This window comes from Balaenoptera physalus (assembly GCF_965194825.1).
Source record: "Balaenoptera physalus genome assembly, chromosome: 13".
Taxonomy (NCBI): domain Eukaryota; kingdom Metazoa; phylum Chordata; class Mammalia; order Artiodactyla; family Balaenopteridae; genus Balaenoptera; species Balaenoptera physalus.
The window spans coordinates 90,982,022-91,005,437 of record NC_138892.1 but is presented as its reverse complement, the minus strand read 5'-3'; the positions used below and the strand labels follow the sequence as shown (position 1 = coordinate 91,005,437).

At 36.1% G+C, this 23,416-nt stretch overlaps 1 protein-coding gene across 4 annotated transcripts; it reads left to right on the top strand.

Moving 5' to 3' along the window:
* Positions 1-486: 486 nt before the first annotated feature.
* PYROXD1 (pyridine nucleotide-disulphide oxidoreductase domain 1) lies at positions 487-23,410 on the top strand. 4 transcript variants are annotated; one of them, XM_082419819.1, is made up of 13 exons: positions 502-689; positions 834-1,126; positions 3,346-3,426; positions 8,639-8,758; positions 11,301-11,429; positions 13,397-13,470; positions 16,513-16,673; positions 17,442-17,542; positions 18,529-18,664; positions 19,566-19,678; positions 20,317-20,439; positions 22,188-22,325; positions 23,120-23,410. In XM_082419819.1, exons 4-13 carry the CDS (start codon positions 8,687-8,689, stop codon positions 23,366-23,368), a joined length of 1,296 nt encoding a protein of 431 aa, XP_082275945.1. In that variant the 5' UTR covers positions 502-689; positions 834-1,126; positions 3,346-3,426; positions 8,639-8,686; the 3' UTR covers positions 23,369-23,410. The 4 variants fall into 4 exon arrangements, with proteins under 4 accessions (XP_082275944.1, XP_082275945.1, XP_082275947.1 ...); XM_082419818.1 differs by lacking the exon at positions 834-1,126 and having other exon boundaries at positions 487-689; XM_082419821.1 differs by lacking the exons at positions 502-689; positions 834-1,126; positions 3,346-3,426 and adding an exon at positions 5,665-5,700.
* The last annotated feature ends 6 nt before the right edge of the window (positions 23,411-23,416 follow it).

Here is a 23,416-nt window from a genome sequence, read left to right as displayed (position 1 = left end):
TCTACTATGGGAAATTTTCTCTGAGGTCAAAATTGTAAATGGAAATAACTTCTTAGAAAACAACAGTAGTATTGCTTTTGTCTTGATTAATGTGTCAATGAAGAATGTGCTTCCAAAACATAAAATCTTAGCTTGCTAGGTTAAGGGTAGAGAAGGATTATGTTCCTTCTACCAGGAAGAGTTTAAGAGCTGAGGCTGTGTTTAATTTCCCGCAGGAACGAACAGTGAGAACTTCATTTATTCTAAGAACGCTCTGCCCCGTGAGAACACTGGTCTGTCTTTAGACAACCTGCCAAGCCTCTTTTGACAACCCATCTACTTTACTTTGGTTTTTGTCTTATCTTTACCAAATTTTCGTGGGAAAACTACATTCAGCTGTGGCGATAGTAACGCAAAACCCCGCAATTGCCAAGCCGCCTCTGCGCTTTAGGCAACGCAGCCCCGGCCGATACGCGAAGAGACTAAGTATGAGCTCCCGGGTACCCGTAGCTCGGATTCTCAGGAGCAGGCGCCGAAAGGGGTTTCTCCGCGCCACTCCCTCTCCCGGCCTGTAAACTTTCCCGGCTTCCGCACTGGAGTCCTAAAACCGCTGGAAGTCCGAGAGCATGGAGGCGGCGTGCTCACCCCCGACGGCGGGGAAGTTCGTGGTGGTCGGGGGTGGCATCGCGGGTGTCACCTGTGCGGAGCAGGTAAGGGGGCGCGCAGGCGGCTCCGCCTCTCGTCCGTCCCGGAGGCGGTGGCGCTTGAGGCTCCTTCCCCGCCCGCCTTTCCTGGTTTTTTTCCAGGCCGCTCTTTAGCCGCTTCCTTTTTCCCCTTTCACTCCTTGCTCCCAGATATTAGAGACTGTGTCGTGGCCCCAGATGATGTCCTTAGTACTTCGCAGGCTTCGCTTCTGGCGCAGGGAGGAGCGATGGCGAGCAAGTTGTTAGGGGAAACGCAAAGCGGACTAAACCCGGCTCTGGTCCTAGTAATGTCAAAGCCGATGGGGAGGAGAGGGGGGGTTACGACTAGTAAGTTCTTGGTCGGAAAACTCAGCCCCCTTTCTTAATTAGCTGATTGAATCCCGCTTCCGCACGGCTGCCCAAGTCCTGAGTGCATCATAACTGAATGATAAAGAAACGCTTACGTAAGTTTCCTATACTTTGGACTCCCAAGATAGAAGAGATATCATCTCTAGTAATGTTTTTTAAAACAACTGGCAAGGGATTAAATGCAGTGAGGGTATGCTTTTCTGATTTATAGTGAATAATCAGATCACATATATACATGTACATGTATTGCAAGAGGGACTGGATTATTCTGTTGGTAAACAGTAAACAGATGTCTTATTCTTATGACATCACTGATGTTCTAAGAAATTGAAGAGGTTTTTTTCCCTTAACTTTTAATCTTTGGATGTGTAGTTTTCATTTATTTTCTGAGTAAACACCTATAATCCAGGCACTGTACTAAGGGCTGATCAGACTAATACAAACAGAGTATGGTACCTCCTTTTTAGAGACTCACAGCCTAGTGAGTCATGTAAATAAATAAATAAGTAAAAGTAAGTAAGTAAATAAGTCATTTCATCAATGTGTTCAGTACCTTAGGGGTACCTGTGGAGTTGGTAAGGAGTGGATTAGGGAAGAAGTATCCTTTCTTAAGGGAAGTGTCCTTTTGTCTTAGTACAGGCATACCTCATTTTATTGCCCTTCGATTTATTGTACTTTGAATATATTGCATTGTTTACAAATTGAAGGTTTGCGGCAACCCTCTCTAGCAAGCCTTATTGGCACCATTTTTCCAACAGCATTTGTTCACTTCGTGTCTCTGTGTCCTATTTTGATAACTCTCGCAATATTTCAAACTTTTAAATTATTATTCTATTTGTTATGGTGATCTGTGATCAGTGATCTTTGATGTTACTATTGCAAAAAGATTACCACTCGCTGAAGGCTCAGAGGATGGTTAGCATTTTTAGCAGTAAAGTATTTTTTAATTAAGGCATTACATTTTTTAAGAACACATTTTTTTGCACACTTAATATTGGCAACTATAGTATACACATAACTTTTATTTATTTATTTTTGGCTGCGTTGGGTCTTCGTTGCTGCGCGCAGGCTTTCTCTAGTTGTGGTGAGCGGAGGCTACTCTTTGTTGCAGCGCGTGGTCTTCTCATTGCAGTGGCTTGTCTTTGTTGCGGAGCACGGGCTCTAGGCACGCGGGCTCAGTAGTTGTGGCTCGCGGGCTCTAGAGCGCAGACTCAGTAGTTGTGTTGCACACGCTTAGTTGCTCTGTGGCATGTGGGATCTTCCCGGACCAGGCCAACCCGTGTCCACTGCATTGGCAGGTGGATTCTTAACCACTGCACCACCAGGGAAGTCCCTAAACATAACTTTCATATGCACTTGGAAACCAGAAGTTTCATGCAACTTGCTTTATCGAGATACTCATTTTATTGCAGTGGTCTAGAACAGAACCCACAATATCTCTGAGTTATGCCTATATAGAGGAATCAGTAAAAAGTTTACCAAGTAGACAAGAAAAGACAGACTTTCCAAAGGGAGACAACAGTGTAATCTCAGGTGGAAAAGCGTGGCACCATCTGGAAGCAGCAAAGCTTAAAGCATATGGTTTAAGCTTTGCTGCTTGGGGAAGATGACCAGAGATGAAGCCAGAAAGCTGGTAGAGACCTGATCATAAAGGATCTTATAAATCGTGCTAAGAATTTAACAAAGACTTATATAAGTAGTCAAATGATTTTGAGCAGTGTAGTAATATGATCAAATGAAAAATTTTGAAAGGTGATTAGTTACAATGTGTTTGGGGCAGGGGAAGCTGGTTAACATGAGACTGGAAGGCTAACTTCAAGGTGATTTTAGTAGCATAATAGTGGAAACAGAAAGTGGGGGAATAAATTACAGAATATACAGAGGAAAGCACGATGGAGAGAGTGATAATATTGTCAAATATTATAGAAGTACTTGGGAAAGGTGCTAAGCTTTTAAACATTTTATTGAAGCTTTGCTTAATTTCATTCTACTAAAGGCAATTGAAATTATTATTTTATAATAAATAGAAGTTGGTTTAACTGTTAATTAAGAAGATAGTTTCTTCTCATCCTCTGCATGATAATTGTTGAGTGTAGTGTAAATGTATTTTTCATTTTAATCAATATGAGAGTGGAACATTACTCACCACTACCCCATAAATATGACCAAGACCTTTAGAGGAAGAACAGTAAGTTTTTAGTTTCTTAAGTTAATAACATTATTAAAATTGTGTTATCCCTGTCTCACCCCACCATGCCATATGTACTAATGCTTAGTTATTTATCATATTTTTCCTACTTGTTTTTTTAATTAGTTGGCGATTCACTTTCCATCAGAAGATGTTCTCCTGATCACAGCTTCTCCTGTTATTAAAGCAGTTACAAATTTCAAGCTGGTAAGAATCTTTATATAACTTTCTTAGTATTACTCTTTAAAAACTACAATCACTCAAATAGCAGTTAGTGTAATTGTAGTATTTTAATTGTTTAAAATGACAAATGTTCTTTTGATACTCATTTTAAAATCATAGCTCAAAGTTTAAAATTGTTCAGATTGAATACCAAAAGCACCTGGAATGGTACTGAATTTCTAGTTTTCTCTTTTTCTCTCCCATCTTTTCTTCCCCACTCAGAATTACTTTTCAGAAAATTTATCTCTTGAGGAAAGGTGTTACACACATATACATGTGTATCTTTATGCAAATATACATGTGTATCTTTATTATAAATGTGTGTGTGTGTTTACGAGTCAGAAGAAAAGTGCTTTTGAGCCAGGTTTACACTTGCAGATAATTAATGTTTCAGATGTGTCATAAGCATCTCAGAACAGTTTGTAGTTCGTGAGTTTATTTTACACACGTTATAACATTATAATAGGAGTCTGAGAACATTTGGGTCATAGTATCAAAGAAAAGTGGTCTCCAAACATTTCTGATCCTGTACCTCACCTGTTAAAAACTTTTGAGCTCATATTTTAATATTATATTTATAAATTATATACATGTACTACAGTGCTACAGTTGTGAATATTATAATGCCTATGCAAAAAATAAATGAATAAAAAGATGATAAACATAAATCTTTTCTTCCCACACTGCAGTGAAGACTATTGACATAGTCTTTGATTCATTAGAAGTTTTCCCTTATAATACTCTGATAATAGATTGTATCTTTTTTTTCTTTCAGCATTTTGTCTAAGATTTATTATTTATTCATATAAAGCTTAAAGACTTGATGCTAAAGAGGAAAAGCAACCTTCTCCCTGCCCATCTCCCACAAACACACCTTTCCAATCTTGAAGTATGTTTTATAAAAGTTCTTTATATATTGTCTCCCAGGGAAGAGATCAATATACATTTAACCTACCCCATTCTCATATATAAACCCCTAAGATTTACATAAGCCCCTAAGACCAAGGGTAATTTAGTGCCATATGTTGCTCTTTATAACCTGCCTAGAGATAAGATATCTTAGAACCTTTGGTACAGCCAAAAGAACTATGGGATTGGGAGAACCAGAGAACAAATTATGGCTCTTAATTTCTAAAAGAAAAAAGTATATATTCAATTACGGCTAAGAGTACATACATAATAGAGAGATGTATAGCTGAGTCTTCTAATGTCTTTACAGAAGACTTAATTTGGTGTAATGATCCCAGAGTTGTAAGACCTGAGTTTAGTTTTTGCCAATCTTTTTTTTTTTTAAGTGTTGTACAATAGAAGAAAAAGAACTTGGGTTCTAGGCCTAACTATTATTTACTGGCTGTGTAACCTTGACAAATGTCTGTACCTGAGTTGCATCATTAGGATAATATCTTCCTTGCTTACTTAACAAGGTTGTGAGCTTAAGATGTACTAATCTATGTGAAAGTGAATTAAAATAAATATTGCAAATGTCAGTTATTCTTAGTGTTTAGAAGTCAGAAATTGCATTCTTGTTATCATTTATTGAGCATCTAGATTATTTACCAACCAGTGTGCTAGGCACCCAGGCTATAGAGATTAAAAGTATAGAACATACATCAAAAAGTCACTAGTGGTTATCCCTTGGGTAAGGGGAAAGTGAGATTTAAAGAGCGGTAAAGAAGGATTTTAATACTTAATCTTTATTATGTATTGTTTATTTGTTTAGTGTTAAAAAGAGCATATATTCATGACTTGCGTAATTTTTAAAGGAGAAAAAGGATTAATAATAATAATAATTCACATTTACAGAGTACTTATTATGCTATACTTCTAAATGTTTTAAATATATTAATGTATTTAATTCTTAACCCTGTGAAGTAGGTTGTTATATTATCCCCATGTTACAGGTGAGGTAAATGGGTCACAGTGAGGTTAGGTAAATTTCTGAGATGCATAAAGTCAGGTTTTGAAACTAGGCACTTTGGTTGTAGGGCCCTCATGGTCAATTTCTCAGAATGATTACTTTCTGTTGGGACAACAGATATGCAAGAAATAGTTGTCATACAATATGATCATTATCCTGATAGAGGCAAAAAAATTGAGGTCATATTCCAATACATGCATATTTATTTTTATACATAGAAAACATTGTGAAGGAGTGCCAAAGCCTGCCTTTTGCGAATCAAGGAAGGCTTTACATTGGAAGTTGCATTGAAACTGAGACTTGAAGAAGGTTTTACAGTGTTTGTAAGAGAGGGAGTGGAGGTAGGCATGTGCCAAGGTGCATGACAATGTGTAACTATGAAACATGCCCCAACAGGGACCAGTTCACCGCTGGCGTGTGGAGTGCGAGGCTGAGCCGGTAGGCAGGGGCCAGGTCGTGACGGGCTTGTGGGCCATGATGCGAAATTGCACTTTATCTAAATTTAGATGATGCCAAGCTGCTGGGGCATTTAGAGCAAGTGGAAAGACTGAGCTGGAGACGGGAATTGAGTATTCACCGTTGTCTCAGTGTCAGCTGCAGCTACGGGCCTGGCTTGCACTTTCCCAGGAAGGACACATGCCGGGAGAAGAAGATGGGCCCAGTGGTGGTGTCCTTGGAACACTAAGCGGAGGTCAGAGAGAAAGGAGAACTTAAAAATGGCCGTCCTTCTTCTTAGTCTTAGATCTAAGAGGAAAACTGTGAAAGAGCAGTAACCCTAAAGCCAAGGAAGACAAAAGTTTCAACTAAGAGGAGTGGTCAGTTGTGTCAGATCCTGTGGAACGGTCAGGTAAGATGATGGCTCGAAAGTAGCTATTTCTAGTATAAATCATTGGTGACTTTGAGACAGTTTAGGCTGTTTTGAGAACTGAATGGGAGGAAATTCTAAAGTGACGGTTAGCATAAACTTTTCTCTCTTGAAAAATTTGGCTGCAAAGGTAGAAAAGATAGAGTGGCAGCAAAAAGAGGACATAAGGTCTAGCGTTAAGTTGAGTTTTATTCTTTTACGGTGGGAAACACTTGAGCCTGTTCACCTGTTGAGATTAAGAAACCAGTGGGGAAGCCTGAAGATGAAGGAAAGCAAGGAATACGTAAGAAGGAAGGAGTCCTGAGGAGGTGAGAGGCGATGGGATATGGAGCACAGAGCAATGGATTGACTCAGAAATAGTGGGAATGGGTCAGGGAAGGTGGACACTAGCAAAGAAATGTCTAGATAGTGGGAAGGAAGTAGTCAGAGTTCTTAGTGGTCTCTTTGTGCCTAGAAGTAAGGTGATTTACTGAGAATAAAGAGGGTAGAGTAAGTTCAGGGAATATTAGAATGGTGAGAGTTTGAAAAAGTCACTGATGGAATGGAATATGTTACTAAGATGTTACTGCTCTTCTCACTATATTGACGTTTGCACTGATGGTATAAAAGCAGTGCTGGCTACTTACATCGGTAGCCATTTTGTTCTTCACTGCCACACAGTTAGTGAAAAAAATAAAAGCCAGTAAAAAACATGTTAGTTTTATTAACTCTTGACTCCTGAGTACACATCTTTTTAATATTCTATATGATGCCATGCGATGTATGCATAAAGCTCTTCTGCATACGAGTACAACGTTGTCTCAAGGAAAAGCAGTTGTGCAATTGCTGAGTTGAAGATGAACTAGCTACTGTTTTCATGGAACATCAATTTTACTTGAAAGAACAGCTGACAAACTGGCTATTCATGTTTGGAAAATGAATGAAGTGAGCCTGTCACTTTAAGGAAACAACAGATGGTGCTTGTTGCCAATATGACTAAATGAGAGCTTTCAAGCAAAAATTAGGTTTTTGGAAAACTCATTATTCACTGTGAGCCTTATAGTACTTAGACTTTTCTCATGAAATTGTTGATAATAATGAATTTTTTTTTATATTTATTGACATGAAATGTGTCAGTATTTGGAAGATCTCTGTTAACTTAATGAACCAGTATTGTCCAAACGACTGATGTGTGATGTTCCAAGATCCGCTCAAAGTGCAGGATAAACTAATGGATTTCACAGTCACAGTATGAAAAGTTCTTGATATGGTTTCAAATTCTACATGTCATCTAATCTTTAAGAAACCATCACTTGTTGAGTTTTAGTGTGGCATCAAGAAGAATGTACAATTATCTGAAAGGGCTGCATATCTGTGTGAGGCTGAACTCTCTTCATGTATTGATACTTCAACCAGAACAGCGTTGCAGTGGTTTAAAGGTAGAAGCAGTTTGACTGCAGAAGCAGATATGCAGCTATCTTCTATTAAGACAGATATTAAAGAAATGTGCAAAAATGTAAAACAGGGCTGTTCTCCTCACTTAATTTGTTTTGTTTTAGAAAAAAATATTTTTCATTAAAGGTATGTTGTATCAGTGTAACATGTTTTTATTGTTGTTACTTTTAAGTGAATTAAGAAATACTTAAAAATTTTTCTCAGTTTTAGTTCCTAATGCAGCAAATATTGCTAGGTGTAACTCAAAAAACAAAAGCTCATCGGGGTCCTCAATCATTGGTAAGGGTGTGAAGGGGTCTTGAGACTAAAAGGTTTGAGAACTGCTATAGCCATGCAGTAGCATTTCAATGCAGTGTTTAAGGCCAAATACTGGTCTGAAAGGTGTGTGGTACTTCTATAGCAGACTGGGTATAGGACTAGAGAAAGCAAGTAATTTGGTCTGTGCTTGGGCGTTTTCAGGGTAATTAATGGTTAAGGATAAGAGAGCAAGGAAGTAAAGGATTTGGGGAAAGGGGGAAGTAAATGATCCACAATGGAGTCTTAGTGGGATAGGACGGAAAGTGAGTCCAAGAGGATGCCAATGATTTTGGAGAAGAGGAAAGAAGAGTCCAAAGACTAGATCACAATAAGGTTAGCTAGTCAATGGAAAGAGAGAGCTACAAGGATAAAGAAATAGATAAGCTGTTTGATTACACTATACAGAAGTAAGTAGTGTTAGCCCTAATTTTCCAGGCCAGGAAGCTGAGGCTCAGTGACTTTCTGAGTTGCCCAAGAGTGGTAGGACTAGTATTTGAATTTAGGTCTTAAAATGTGGAGTCTGGCCCTCTTTCCACTGTATATAGTGCAGTTGGCAGACTTTATTTTATCAATATAAAATAAATAGTGTATAAAAAGAAATGAAAGTATTTTTTTATTATTTAAAATTCTTGAAAGGAAAAAATTTTTTAAGTATACATTTTTATTTCTTTTATCTAATGCAGGTTTCTAAAGTGTTGGAAGAATTTGATGTTGAAGAACAACCAAGTACCATGTTAGAAAATCGCTTTCCCAACATTAAAGTTATAGAATCTGGAGTAAAGCAACTGAACAGCAAAGAACATGTAAGAGGGTTTTTTTCTTAATGACATTTGCCATTGTTAAATCTTGGTGAGGTTTTGCCTGCCTTCCTTTGACCCCCACCTGCTCCACCACCGCCTAAGTCTCTAGCATGTAAATTTCAGTGACATTGATTTCCATTGGTATTAGAAAAACTTACACTTTTTGTGAGTTTATTGGGGTCATATAATTAGTTTAGCCTGGCATTTTAGGTTTTACATTTTAAATTAGCATTAACATTTATATAGTGTTCACTGTGTTTTGGGCACTGCATTAAGTACCGAGATACAATAGCAGTAATAGCAGGAACCTACTGCCGGTAGCTCTCAGTGTCATAGGGAGTATAGCCGTGCATACGTGTAATGTATGCCCATAGAAGAAAACAGTTGTTGAAATATCATCAAAGCTCTGATGGTAGGTATTTAGGAAGACCTCCCAGATTGAGTAATGTTTTAGCTATGTTTTAAAGATGGGTGAATTCAGTTCTCCAGGTGGAAAAGGACATTCCAGGAAGAAGAGATTACGTTACGGGTTCAGAGACCCAGAGAAAGGAAAGGGGCATGTGGAAGAGTGAGACTGTCAAAGGGGTTGGGGTGTGGATAAGTAAAGGAGGTTGGCCGACTAGCCCAGAGAAATAAGTAAATAAGATTGTAAAGAGCTTTTTATGTCATGCTAATAAATTGAGTTTATTTTATAATCAATGGAAAAAATAGTAAAGAGATTCTAAGTGGAGCCAGGGATGCTAAAATACTCTTTTAGGAAGATGTATCTGACAGCAGTGTCAAGGATGAACTGGGATAGAGCAAGTGGCCAGTAGCCAACAACCAAATTAGGAGGTGGTTGTAATAGTCCAAAATGATATAAGGCCCAAACTAAGACAGTCTCAGGAAAGGCAGTACCTCAGTCTCAGATGTCAGGAAGTCTCAGTGTCACATGATTAACAGTATCTTCAGATGAGCTTTTAGGCAAGATAGGAAGTAGGGTTTGTAGTTGTTTCTCTAAAGCAGCTCACATTTGAGTTCTCCCTTAGGGAGAAAGCATACATGTCACATTTGAAACAAATAACTTGACAGGAAAAAAAAAAGTAAGAAAAAGTACTGAGTTTTATGAGAAAAATATTACAAATCTGAATCCAAACACCGCAGTTAGTTCCTAATACTTGTAATGGTAGTACTTGTTCCATAAGACACCCATGTCAGTGAATCTGCTCATTGAGGTAGGCTCAAAAGTATCCTAATGAATTATGAGGGAACTTATATATTAGGGCAGTTGAATGAATCAGAGTGCCACACGTTTCATTTGAAAAGTGTCCTGCATAACATACATGTCTGCATTCTGTCATCCATCCTTCGTATTCTTTAGTGAATTAGAAACAATGTGTTTTACCTTCGTCTCTACTTCCAAAAATTTAACAGTAGCCAATGAAAAGTTTTTGTGTTTCTTTTATAGTAACTAAATGCAAATAATTTTTTAAATTTGGTCAGTGCCTATGACTAACTTCTATTAGTTAAAATTCTAACCAGATTATCTGAAGGAAGACTTGTGTAACATTTCTGTATGATTATACTGTGTTGGTTTATTGGTTTTATGTATTTGTTATGTAGCTGAAGAGTTAAAATGGGTAACAAATATTTCAGCGGGTATGTAAATGCTATTTGGCAAGTTTTATAAATCAGACATATGGCACAAAGGTTAACCCCCGAAACCATTCCAGCAAAGTCTGACATCTCTCATAGTAGCACATGCTTATGTATACCTGCTTTCTAAATGCTTCTACTTTTGTGTAGATATTCATTCAATATTAAGGAACAAAAACAATGGATCTCTGATATGTATTTTTAGATTCATCTAAATTCATTAATTCAAAATGAATGTAAATTAACTTTAAAGCCAGTACATGCTAGGATTTAAGGTTAACATGTTTTTCACTTACATAAAAATATAATCCCCAAACAGCATGAAGTTTGCTGGTAAAGTGATTGTTATTTGTACTTAGGAATATAAATACTGTTTTTAGCACTTCTGATTTTTCAGATTAAGATGTATTGTGACCTCTTCTACCATTCACTACTCCCCGTACCCATAACAGACATTAAGGTCTGATATGATTAGAATCACTAGATCTTCTTACAGTATCTTCTCACTGAGATCAGAATGTTCATCAAGGAAATGTTCGTCAGAATGCTCAATTTGAAATTTTCTGAATGTTTCCTTTCTAATCTAAGGTCAACATACCTTTCCAAACATGAGATTCCCTTGGTTTTATCCAAAATTTTGTGGGAATGTACCTTTTTTTCCATGGGAGAAGGACTAATTTTCATCAGATTTTTTAAATGGTTCATGGTTCTAAAGGGATTAGGAATCACTGGATTAGAGAATGCATTCCTATGCTTAGTTAGCTTTGTCATTGCTGCAACAAAGTATTGAGTGCCACCAAGAGGCAACCTTAATATATTTTCTGCTTTTGTCTTATTGAATGTTTAAAGTGCAGTTGTACCTATTTATAAATGTTTCCCCTCTCCTCTTTGTTGCTTTATGGTTTTACAGTGCATTTTAACTGAAGATGGCAATCAGCATATTTATAAGAAGCTCTGTTTGTGTGCTGGAGCTAAACCAAAGTTGATATGTGAAGAAAATCCTTACGTGTTAGGAATCCGTGATACAGACAGTGCTCAGGTAACATTTTGACATTGGGTCATGGGAAAGAAACATGAAGATTTCTTAGACTTTTTCTACATTTGAATCAAAGTGTTCCACTTATAATGTCAATTCCTAAACTGTAGCAGCAGAAGAAAGGTTTCATGACTCATAAACCAGAAGGTAGTTACAATGGTTTATTACTGCCAATTTGAGTTTAGTTTTAGTGGATAATTTATCTTGTTTTTTATTTCATGTTCTTTCCATTATGTGATATCCCAGAAATAATGTCTATGCTGAAGGTTACAACTTACATTGCACACACATTCATTATTTTACTCTGATCGGGAGTATGTGATTTGCATCCTAAAGGATGTAATGATCTTTTTCTCAAAAGATAAAGCATGTCCAAAATTTACTTCTCAGCAAAGAAATTAGTATTCAGAAGATCTTTGTCATACAGAATCATGACAGAATCCTAGAACTGAAAAAGACACTTGGTTTGTTGTTCTGCTCAAGAACAGTGATAAACTATCCCAATAAGGTGAAATTCTACCTTCAGAACCTTATACAACTTCGTTTGGTAATTTATTTCAGGGTTCATTGACCCTTATTGCCAAAAACCTTCTTGTTTTCTAGTCACAATACTATTGTCTTACCTCAAGCTCGTTGTTGTTCTGTCCCATGAAGTGGTAATTGTACATTTACATAAGATTTTATAGTCTTGAAAGTTGATAGTATTTTCTTCAGTTTATTCTTAAATAATTAGGAATTTAGATAATACTAGAAGAACTGGATTATGCTCTTGTAAACATTTTAGGTTCATATTATCAAAGATTGAGTTCATAACTGTGTTACAGCGAGGTCCTCTACATATATGAACTCACTGAATCCTCATGATAATCCTGTGTGACAGTCATTACTCCCACTCTGCAAAGAGGCAGCTGAGATGGAGAGACTAAGAAATTTGGCTATACTAAAGTAGCTATTAAGTTTATCAGAAGTATAATCTAAACTCATGACATTCATCTCCCTGCCCACTGCTCTTTACAGGTCTTTAATTACCTGCTGTGTTCAGTGAAGGACAAGGTAGAATTAACTTCAGGTTTTTTCTTGTAGAATTTAAAGAAGTCAATTCAGTGGTTATGTATGGTACATTACAATAAGTTTTGGGGTCCATTAATAGAAATGGTGACCTGACATAGTAGGAGGTGGAATTTAGCTATTCAAATGTCATCTTGAAGCAATGGGACTATTCTCTACTTTAGAAAGTACCATAAGAATGACTCCTTGTATTTTTTTTTCTCTCCAAGTTCATTGTGATCTTTTTTTTGGGGGTGGGGGGAGGGATGGGAGGTGGAGGCATCAATTAGCTGTCTTATAACGTAATAACATTTTAAAATAAATATTAGACATTATGCGCCTCCTACTCCCAACAGCTTTATCTCTATCATCTTAATACTTACAGAAACCTTGAGATATACTCACCTCTTATTTCCATTTATAGTTGGGGAACCTGAGGTGCAGAGAGGTTAAGCAGTTTGCCCAAGGTCACCTGGTTAGTAACTGCTAGAGCCAGGGACTCTAGATCTGTGCTCTGAACCACTGTGCTGCTGTGCTTCTCGTTCCTGCAAGTCCCAGGTGCTGAGTAACTGCAGGGAAAGTGTCAACTGAGGGACTAGAAGGACAGGAAGACTCCTGTTTCCAGGGTCTAGATCAGTGTCATGTTGCTAATTGATTTGGTCAAATAGTTGGGAATGTGGCAAACAAAAGACAGAGGCTCTTGCTGCAATTCTGAATGTAGTGACATAAAAGGCAAGGAAAGTCAGGAAGAGGCCTTGCTATAAAGGCAGTTTGGGGTGAAACATGGGGGGAGCATTTATTATATTAATTGGGATGGTGCCTCCTGGCAGAGTGGGAAAGTTAGGTTTATTATCAGTGAAGCCTCTTGCTTCAGGCATTGCCCACTATTACAAAACACTCTTTTCATTTTCTTTTTGATACAGGAATTTCAGAAACAGCTTACAAAAGCTAAGAGAATAATGATCATAGGGAACGGTGGTATTGCACTTGAATTAGTGTAAGTACATATATTTGAATATTATGTAAGAATTGCTCTGTGATTCATGTGATTATTGACAGACTAGAAGACATCTTGTTATCATAAAATCAAAGATAAATATAATTGTTTTTCATACATTTTCAAGGGGAAAAATCCACTTTATTTTTTTAGCTTTCATGGAATTCCTAGTTGCAAAATTGACCTTATAAAACATAGGAGTTTCGGGAATGCTTTAGGTCTCAAAGGGGCAGACACTGATGACTGTGTAGATTTGGCCCGTACGTGTGTTCTTAGAAGCATGTACTATACTGAAGAACAGTTTAAATGTGTGCACCTTTAGAGAGTTCTGGAGATAGTCCCCGCTGCTTTTTATTGCTTATACCCATCCTGCTTCACTCATGTATGGTACCTGTCTGGCCGATGAAACGCAGTGTCTGTGAGTTCTGTTTCAGGGTATGTGGTACTCCTTGCTCTTGGTTTTTGGAAGTTGGGGATTGTGAACACCTTAATGTGAAATACTATCATCTTAAGATGATATTTCAAGTTTGGAAAACATTGAGGACCTGCTGTGGTCTACAGAGCATTGATGCACTTTCTTTGTGATTTTTATCTTTCAGCAGATGGCTGACATGGAATAGTCTAGATATTTTTCAGGCCAGAAAGTTGGGTCTGACTACAAAGAGGACAAATTTATATCAAAATAAGGAATCTGCCAAAGCCCTGTCTTTTCTCACTTTCATTCATTCCAACTCTGAGACTAGGTTTTTGCCCCTCCTTTTTAGAGGATGGTGAATCCCAGTGGAAACCTGTAAGAGTTGTTGGATTGCCTGAGTACTAGGTGTGGCAGTCATTATTTTAATTATGAAGTTTGTGGCATTGTATGGAAAAATGCAGAGAAAAAACTAGGGAGTCAAGACCAAACTGGGCCAAGAGGAGGGAGGCATAGATTTATTGTAAGAGGGGCTTCAAATCCTTATGTACACATGACAGATTTTCTCCATCAGTTATCACCAAAAGTATAACTTAATACTATTATTATTATTATTACTATTATTCACATTGAAAAGCTTTCTCATTCAAAAATGTTCAGAGTCTCACAACATTTAATCCTATTCCTCACTTTCTTTAGGTTGAAGATTAAAGACCATATACTTGGATATAAAACACGTAATTTTATATTCAGTAAACTCTGGTAGTTTAAGAAAGCTCCCATATAGTGCTATTCTCTCAGTTTAGGTTTACTGAATGATTAGGCCTTTGTCTTCTCTTGATGAAAAATGACATACCCAAACTCTTTCTGCTTTTTAATAGCCCCCGTGTCCCACTGAGGCTAATGTTGATTTTCTTCAGTATACTTTTATTTCAGTTATTATCTCTTTTCTTCTTTCCAAATGTAGGTTAATCCTTTCTTTTTCAAACAGACATAGTTTTTCATAATTTCACAAAATTTAATACTTCACTGTTGTCTGTTTTTTAAGAGTGGTTTTAAAAATGAAAGCAGTATTTCCCCTATGGGTGATGATACCTTCATGCTTATGCATCTTTCTGAGGACAAGTTCATAGGGTAAGAGGATTAGAGGGTGTCTTGTGAGGTACAGCACATCCAGGAGTTACTTATGGTGACTACTTATAGTAAATATGGCTTGCTGGTCTAGCATCAGTATTTTAAGCTATTCTGATATGTGTTACGTTGCTGTACTACTTTAGAATACAAAAAGAAAATGGTAATTACAGAAATTTCTAATTTATAAAAATTAAGGAAATCATTTCATGGTAACTGTGTGCCTGTATGTAAATTGACATATAAAATTTATCACCAAATGTGTGTGTATTCTGCTCTCTGCTCATCAGCAATGCTGTATGACCTGAGCAGTGTTAAGATAAAACGTTCTCCAGATAATCTGACATTTAGTAACTATAAATGCTCTTTGCTGGCATAGGAGAGGAGGAAAAATAAAGGCCCATTGGAGAAAGCAAGGGACTCCTTTACCATATGCCAGAAAGCATGAACATCAGGTGATCTGGAGTCAGATGTACTAAACCTTCTTTCTTTTATCACCTGCTTACTGATCAGCCTTGAAAAGTCATGTAACCTAACTTATATCAGTCTGAGATATAAAGATGGCAGTACTTTTTACCATAAATAAATGTTAAAAATTAATAACATCAATACACTCTTATTACCATTGCAATTTCAAATAAAATCCTAGTGTAGTTAGGATGACCATATATACTGTGTGTCCACGATTGTCCCAATTCATTTGTACCAAAACAAGTAGTAATAGCAGATAAATTATAATGAACTTCAGGGACTTTGTGGAATGAATATTAAGAAAATTACATTCTCCGTGTCCAAACCTAGAGATAAAACTGCAGGTGCTCAGGAGCTCTGGCTACCTCCTGAACGGTAATGGAAGGTGGCTTCCTTGGCCATTCCTTTCTTCCTCTAAGAGCCTTCATTTTTCTGTGAACTGGATCTTTCTTTGGCTAGATGGCTTGGAAATTTCTGAGGTGAAGGGAAGTCATTGCAGGGTAATTATTCTGTTATAACAAAGTTAAGATTTTAGTTTGTATCTCTCATTTGCTCCTTTTTCTGTGTCCTTCCATAATGTGCTTTGAATACATAAAGTACGTTAGCAAAGAAGTCAACTGTTCTCAATATTGTAGCTATATAACATATATAACATCTATCCGTTCATTACTGATTACTCTATAACTAGGTAATAAGCAAGACACTGCTCACTCCTGGGAACCCTGGGGGACATTCATATAACTATCTTGTAGAAATTGAACACTTTGAAGTGATATTCATTGTAATGAAATTTTACCTGATATTCAGTACATATATTTGTCACATGTTTTTTCAGTAAACTGGTTAAATTTCTTGTATTATTTATTCTACTTAGCACTTATTATCCTGAAAAAGTGTTACATTCCTCTTTATAATCATTCTTTCTCAGTTTGCCTTAAAATATTTTCTTTACATTTGCCTTAAGAGATAACTGTTATTTGTAGATACAAAGATTTTTTTCTTCCAAGTAACTTTCATATTTCTTTTAGGTATGAAATTGAAGGCTGTGAAGTAATTTGGGCCATTAAAGATAAAGCTATTGGGAATACTTTCTTCGATGCAGGAGCAGCTGAATTCTTGACTTCAAAGCTCATTGCTGAAAAACCAGAGGCTAAAATTGCACAGAAAAGAACCAGATATACAACTGAAGGTAAATATAGCATCTAGCTCATTCATTCACGGATGAAACTTTATTTTTTTTACCATACAGAAAAAGGCTATAAGAAAATTTAGCAAAAAGATTTTATTTGGGGATAGGAATATAGATATTTCTATTTCCTTATGTGATGTTTAAGGTTTTATTTATATATATGTATGAAATATTTATAAGATAAATATATTTATATATGTGTATATATATGTATGATGTATTTTATATGAAAAATATGTATAACTAAAACTGGCAATTTAAAGTAAATTAAATAAACCAGCCCATCTGCATCTTTGCAGACAGATGCTCCAGTTGGACAATACCTAAGGTAATTTTATTAAAAATGCAGTGAGTTTAAAAACAAATACAGTTTTTTAGTTTAAAAGAGCTTTTTTATTTTTTTAAACTTTTGGCTTATAAAATTGAGCAAGAATTTTGTAAGTTTTGGGGGTACTAAAAATTGACAAAATTTTCAAAATTTGATGTCTAATTTTCTTACCTTTTATATTAACCAGTGTATATAACATCCATAAAACACTTTTGAGTGTTTATACACAACACTCGATTGAAAGATTACCCATTTTATAGCTCTATATCACAAAATATTAAAATTATGATTAAAATTATTAATATAGATAAGTTTAGTCCTGCTGTATGAATGTATGTGTGAAAATTATTACATTGCCTAAAAACTTCTGAACACAAATGTAATTCTCTGCCTGGCAGTTTTTATATCATTTGGATTTTGAATTGAGTTTATCCCTTCAGGAAGGAAAAATGAAGCAGAAACCAAAGCTAATGCTGGTAATATAGGCAGTGCCTTGGGACCTGATTGGCATGAAGGGTTGGATCTTAAAGGAACAAAAGAGGTATGTTTTCATATACTGTTTAAACATATCTAAATGCAATTTTAAATTCTTGAACTGTTTGTTAAAGACTGGTTATAAGTATATAGTCAAAGAATTGCTAGGTTGCTTTCCTTAAAATCCATGGTGCTAGGAAAGGGCTTCAGTGCCACTTGGCCCATTTGAACTCTCCAGAGACAGAGATCTCCATACAGAGACTTTAGTGAATACACCTGTCATTTTAAATTAATCTTTTCTCAAAGGTCACTTTAGATGTAGTATAATATTTTAAAGGTTATTAGATAGATGCTAAATAAAATACACATTTAATATCCTAATTGCATAAGCAGATGACTTGCTTTTACTCATTTTATTTACTAGATATTTTAGTTTTTTAGTAGTTGTTAAAAGGCTATGATATTTAAATATTGTAAGAAACATGCAGGCCTTATTACTGTGTATGATACCTTTTCAGCCTTCAGTAGGTTGGAAGGGGGCTGGCTTCACAGTGTATCTAATTTTTGTGATGGAAATTACACAAAGTAATTAATTCCTGTACCTTCAGGTCCTAAGATTAATGGTATTCTTAACCTGGGAACTTCAGTTTAGTTCAGTGAACATTTATTGAGTATCTCCTACCTAACTGGCATTTTACTAAGATTCTGGAATATAACAATCTGGGATATATCAACTTTCTTTAGTCTGTAACAGTTGTAATTTAAAAGAAATATACGTGTAGTTATCAGGGAGGCTCATAGTTAAAAAGTATGCCCTTGGTGCTACCTGCCAATTCAACTACTAGATCTCTTTAAGTACTGACTGAGTTTCTGCTTATTTCTTTCAAACAGAAATTGAGAGGCATGCTTGTGGGCATTCAGTGTGTTTTCTTTTATAAGAATTATTTTTTCTATATGTTTTTATAAGTGTATTATAAATTTTTTCTTCATCATCAGTAACCCAGATCATTCTTTCTAGAAGTATTATGGTGACCAGTATTTCTTTTATTTTAGTTTTCTCATAAAATTCACATTGAAACTATGTGTGAAGTAAAGAAAATCTATCTTCAGGAAGAATTTAGAATTTCTAAGAAAAAGTCCTTGACTTTTCCAAGAGACCATCATAATCAGTTAGTTATAGCTGACAAAGGTAAGTGATGAAATAAAAAAATAAACACTTATTTTAAAAGAAGACTTAATCTTGCTTTATTATTATATTTAGAAAACAGCTTCATATTTCCATATAAAACTTAAATGTGAAAAGTAAAAATAAAACCATAATTTAATAACATAAATCATTTTGTTTTCACTACCTACTCTTTACATTTTCTAATAAGTTAAATTGTAGAAAGCTTAACATCTTACGTAGGGCTCATTATGTTTTGACCATCATAACGCGGTGAGTTAATCAGAATATCTTGTGAATCAAGGCAAAACATAAAAACTAAAAAAATCTGATACTCTGAAAGGTGAAGTGACATCCTCAAAATCAAACAGAATGAAATCTATAAATTTGAAACTAAAGCACAGACCTCTTAAAATTCCTATTCTACACTCCTGTGAGAACTACTCAGAAATACACTCACCCAAACCTACTGTATGGGATATCCCACTGCTCTGAATTCTTTGAATTTTTTCATAGGAAAAGAGAGTGTTAGAGTTTGAATGTGAATAATAAGGGAAAACACTGAAAAGTGAGTAACCTAGTTGGACTAAACTCTCAATGGAGTATAATCTATTAATAAAGATTTTTAAAGAAACAGTTTATAAAGTATTATCGATTTAAATTTACTTTGTTGGAATTTCTGTGTCTGAATTTGAAGGAAAAAAATTTAGAATGCCTGCCATGGTTTTGCGATTATACCCAAAATAAGATGGCACTGATGACATTAAAAATTGTTTTAGCAAATGTACCTATAAATATTAAGAGGCGTTGTTTTAAAGTCATCTCCTGCCTTTTTCTTTCTTTCTTCTAGTCATTATATTCACATAATGTTATAGACGGTGGTGATTACATTACACTTGAGAATAATTTTTTTTTTTATTTTAAGAGATATGGCCTGTATATGTGGAATTGACCAATGAAAAGATATATGGCTGTGATTTCATTGTCAGTGCTACAGGAGTTACACCAAATACAGAACCTTTTCTCTGTGGCAACAATGTAAGGTGAAAATTTTGTCCCACTGTGAACATTTTTAAAGTATTATTTATGAAGATCTCTAATTCTCAAGCATGAATAATTGTTCATTGTTTTGGCACAGAACTGTAATTTAAGATGACTGAAAACAGTTTAGTTTATATTCATGTCTTGATTTGCAATATTGTTTTACTGCTTCAAGTCTTTAAGCAGTTAACATCCCAGCCTAAGTGTCATTATTAAGGGGACATAATGCACAATTTGTCTAAATGTTGGTAAGAAACTGATACCTCCTATGAATTCTTAAAAGTGATTCTTTTAGAGAAGCCAGCTTGTATTTTTTGCTTTTTAGCATTTGAAGTTTACAAAAACTAAGGAATATTTTTGTAACTATGGGTGGGGTCATCATATGGTTATTGGCAATTTTTGATGTTCTAAGAATTTTAAGAATTTGAAGTTCTAAGAATTTTATGGGTTCGTCTTAGTAGGAATTTGAGTGCCTGGAAATTCAGCTTAGTTGTCTAAACTTTGCAGTTTAGCCAGCTTTTCTCATTAAAGATCAGCATATCAACGTGTAGAATTTGACTTGTTCTTTTACTTTAGAATGAAAAAGTCACGTTTCCTTTTTCTTACCCCATATGCTTATGAGGAACATTGTTTAGTTTGATGTAGGGAAAGACGGTGGCCTGAAGGTGGATGATCACATGCGCACGTCCCTTCCTGACATCTATGCTGCAGGTGACATCTGCACGGCCTCCTGGCAGCCCAGCCCAGTCTGGCAGCAGGTAAGCTGGCATAGGTGGTCACAGGTTTTTATCAGAGATTCCATCTGAAAATAAAGGAACTGCTACCAGCATATCCAGCCTTCTGGTTTTCCAACTTTTCTACTTTAAGTGGGAAGCTATCATAGAGTTTTTTGGCACAAAAACAACAAACAAAAAGAACACTAGAATTTTTCCCTTTGGTAAGTTATTATATAGTGATGGAATAGACTGGGATGTCTTTTAATTTAAAAAGAATTATGATTGTTACTTTGTTTTTCATGCTCAGATGCTTATCAGCGGTGTCCAGTGGAACTTTCTGTGATGACAGAAATGCTCTTATGTTTCTGCAGTGTCCAGTCAGGTGGCCACTAGCGATGTGTGTCCTAAGCATTGGAAATGTGGCTAATGTGACTGAGGAACTGAATTTTAATTTTACTTTTAATTAAATAGCCATGTGGCTAGTGACTATGATTTGGGACAGCACAGCTTTGGATTAAAAAGTAGCAAACTGAGATTATAAACCATACATTCTGCTTCTGATGATCCTATCCCCGTGGGAATTATTACTGAAAGAATGTTCCCATAGCAGAATTCCTCAGCCTAACAACCCCTTCTGACTGGATCTAGACTTCCTCCTGCCCCGACAGTGTTGCCTGCCTTGTAATGGTGGAGCAGGAGTACTGGAGGAAGGTACTCAGCGGCCAGAGGCGGGGTGGTTTTAGTAGGAGTAGAGACAGAGGTAGATGTTAACAGATGAAGGAGCCAGTCAACGCTTATCTTGGTGAAAGACCAGCTCCACAGGTAGGGATATTTATTCAGATTAACTGTGGAGTGTGAAGTAGTGGAAGAACCAGATGTATTCTAAGAAGCAGCTTTACTATTTAGCATGTCTTAACATACATCAGAGAGAGCATCAACAAGAGAGCGATTTCAGCCATAATTCTAAAATGCTTCAAACTAGCTTGTTTTTTAGTTTTCTCTACAGTGACATCCAGTGTTGTTTTTATGACATATCTGTCCCAAACTCAATTCGGAATTGGAGTTCATGGGATTTTTTTTTTTTTTTTTTAACATCTCAGCCCTCTAAGGGTTGAATCTAGGGAATATGTATATTATCATATCCTTCATGTGCCTCATACTCTGATACAGGAAAGTCCAAAAATAAACAGGGGTTTCTTACTTTGAGTGAATCTAATAAATTTCATCTCTTAATTTGCAGAAGCAGTAAGTACACTAATTAGTTTGTTTTATATAGTCTGAGACACAAACTAAAGGGACCCGGAGGCTAGAATACATTAGGTAGCAGTGCAGCAGTGTAATACCGCAGGCCACTTCTGTTGGCCGTTCTCTAGTTGTTACCGTGCTCAGTTTACTCTGCTCCCTTACCGTAGGCTGCCTCTTACTTCATCAGACCCTGCCTTGTTTAGAGAGGAGACTGAATTTTTTTTTAAAAAATCTATCACTTCTACCAGAAATGCTTAAAGCTCATATCCATGATTATGGTTATTATTTTTTGCACACAAAAAGACATTAGTTACCACACATGAGGTATAAGAATGATCAAACACCAGAATCAGTTGCTTAGTGTGGATGGCTGATGGCTTCTGTGGCAAAGATGATTCAATCAGTTACCTAACTAGCTAGATCTAACTGTTCTCAAGGACTGTCAAGCACTGAACCCCTTTAAGGAATTTTACTAGGTTAAGGTGATAACATTTTTCAAATAATGATAATAAAAAGTTAAATTGCATAACCTTTTTTAATTTCAGATGAGGCTGTGGACCCAGGCTAGACAGATGGGATGGTATGCAGCCAAGTGCATGGCCGCAGCTAGTGTAGGCGAGTCTACTGACATGGATTTCAGCTTTGAACTTTTCGCTCACGTAACAAAATTTTTTAACTATAAGGTAAGATAGATAAGCAAATTAGTGCCTTTTCTGCTTGTTAGTTTTATAACTAATTATGGTCATCTGATTTTCTCACATGAATAAGAACTTATATGGCTTTAATCACTTTACAAAAAATGACAAATTTCCTCATTTCTTGCAAATCTATATCTGGTTATTATTGCTGGGCTTTAATCACTAATCATCTGATAATCATTACCTACCGTCTCACTGTAGTATTTTATAGTTCGAGGGGTTGCGGGGGGAATCTCTTCCAGATTTGTTCCCTGTTGGTGCATTTCTGAGTTTTAGTTGCAATTCACTCCTCCTTTGTGAAGGGAACTAACAGCTGTTCATACTCAAGAATGAGCAGGTACTTCCCCCTACGTATTATCTTACTTAATCCTCTTTACATCACTCTGAGGCAGGATTTTTCCTCCTAATTTACCGATAAGGAGAAACACATACAAATATATACATACGGTTCAGGGAGACTAAACAATGTGCCCATGAAAGATCAAATTCAGCTTCTTACTAAATCTTTAAATTGTGATTCAAGGCTAATGTAGTCTACATCCTACATATTTGTATATTCGCTAGGTATTTTTAAAGTTCATACAGATTGTATGGTAGTGTCATCTGTAGAGTAAATGCATGCCATGCAAGTGTTTTCTTTGGGCTCCTCCGAATGGCACTTTTAGCTGTAAATTTTCGTGACTAGATTTGCCATTCTAGGAAAACACAAAATAACTGCATATTATGTTTCTTTTTCATACTCACTAAAATAACTGTTTGTTTTGTCTTTCTCTGTATAGGTTGTATTGCTGGGAAAATACAATGCACAGGGCTTAGGTTTAGATCATGAATTAATACTGAGGTGTACCAAAGGACAAGAGTACATCAAAGCTGTCCTGCAGAATGGGCGAATGATGGGAGCGGTCTTAATTGGTGAAACTGATTTAGAAGAAACATTTGAAAACTTAATTTTAAACCAGATGAATCTTTCAGCATATGGAGAAGATCTACTAGATCCAAATATTGATATAGAAGATTATTTTGACTAAAAAGGGCATTTCAAGGGCTACATCGAGTTCCAAATAAGACAAGTCACA

What these genes read in the sequence shown, in the direction of transcription:
- PYROXD1 (XM_082419818.1), top strand. Translation starts at nt 606, where the DNA reads ATGGAGGCGGCGTGCTCACCCCCGACGGCGGGGAAGTTCGTGGTGGTC. An exon ending in AACCAGATATACAACTGAAG is followed by an intron (nt 16,674 to 17,441) that starts GTAAATATAGCA and finishes TTATCCCTTCAG; the next exon opens with GAAGGAAAAATGAAGCAGAA. An exon ending in GTTAGTTATAGCTGACAAAG is followed by an intron (nt 18,665 to 19,565) that starts GTAAGTGATGAA and finishes TTTTATTTTAAG; the next exon opens with AGATATGGCCTGTATATGTG.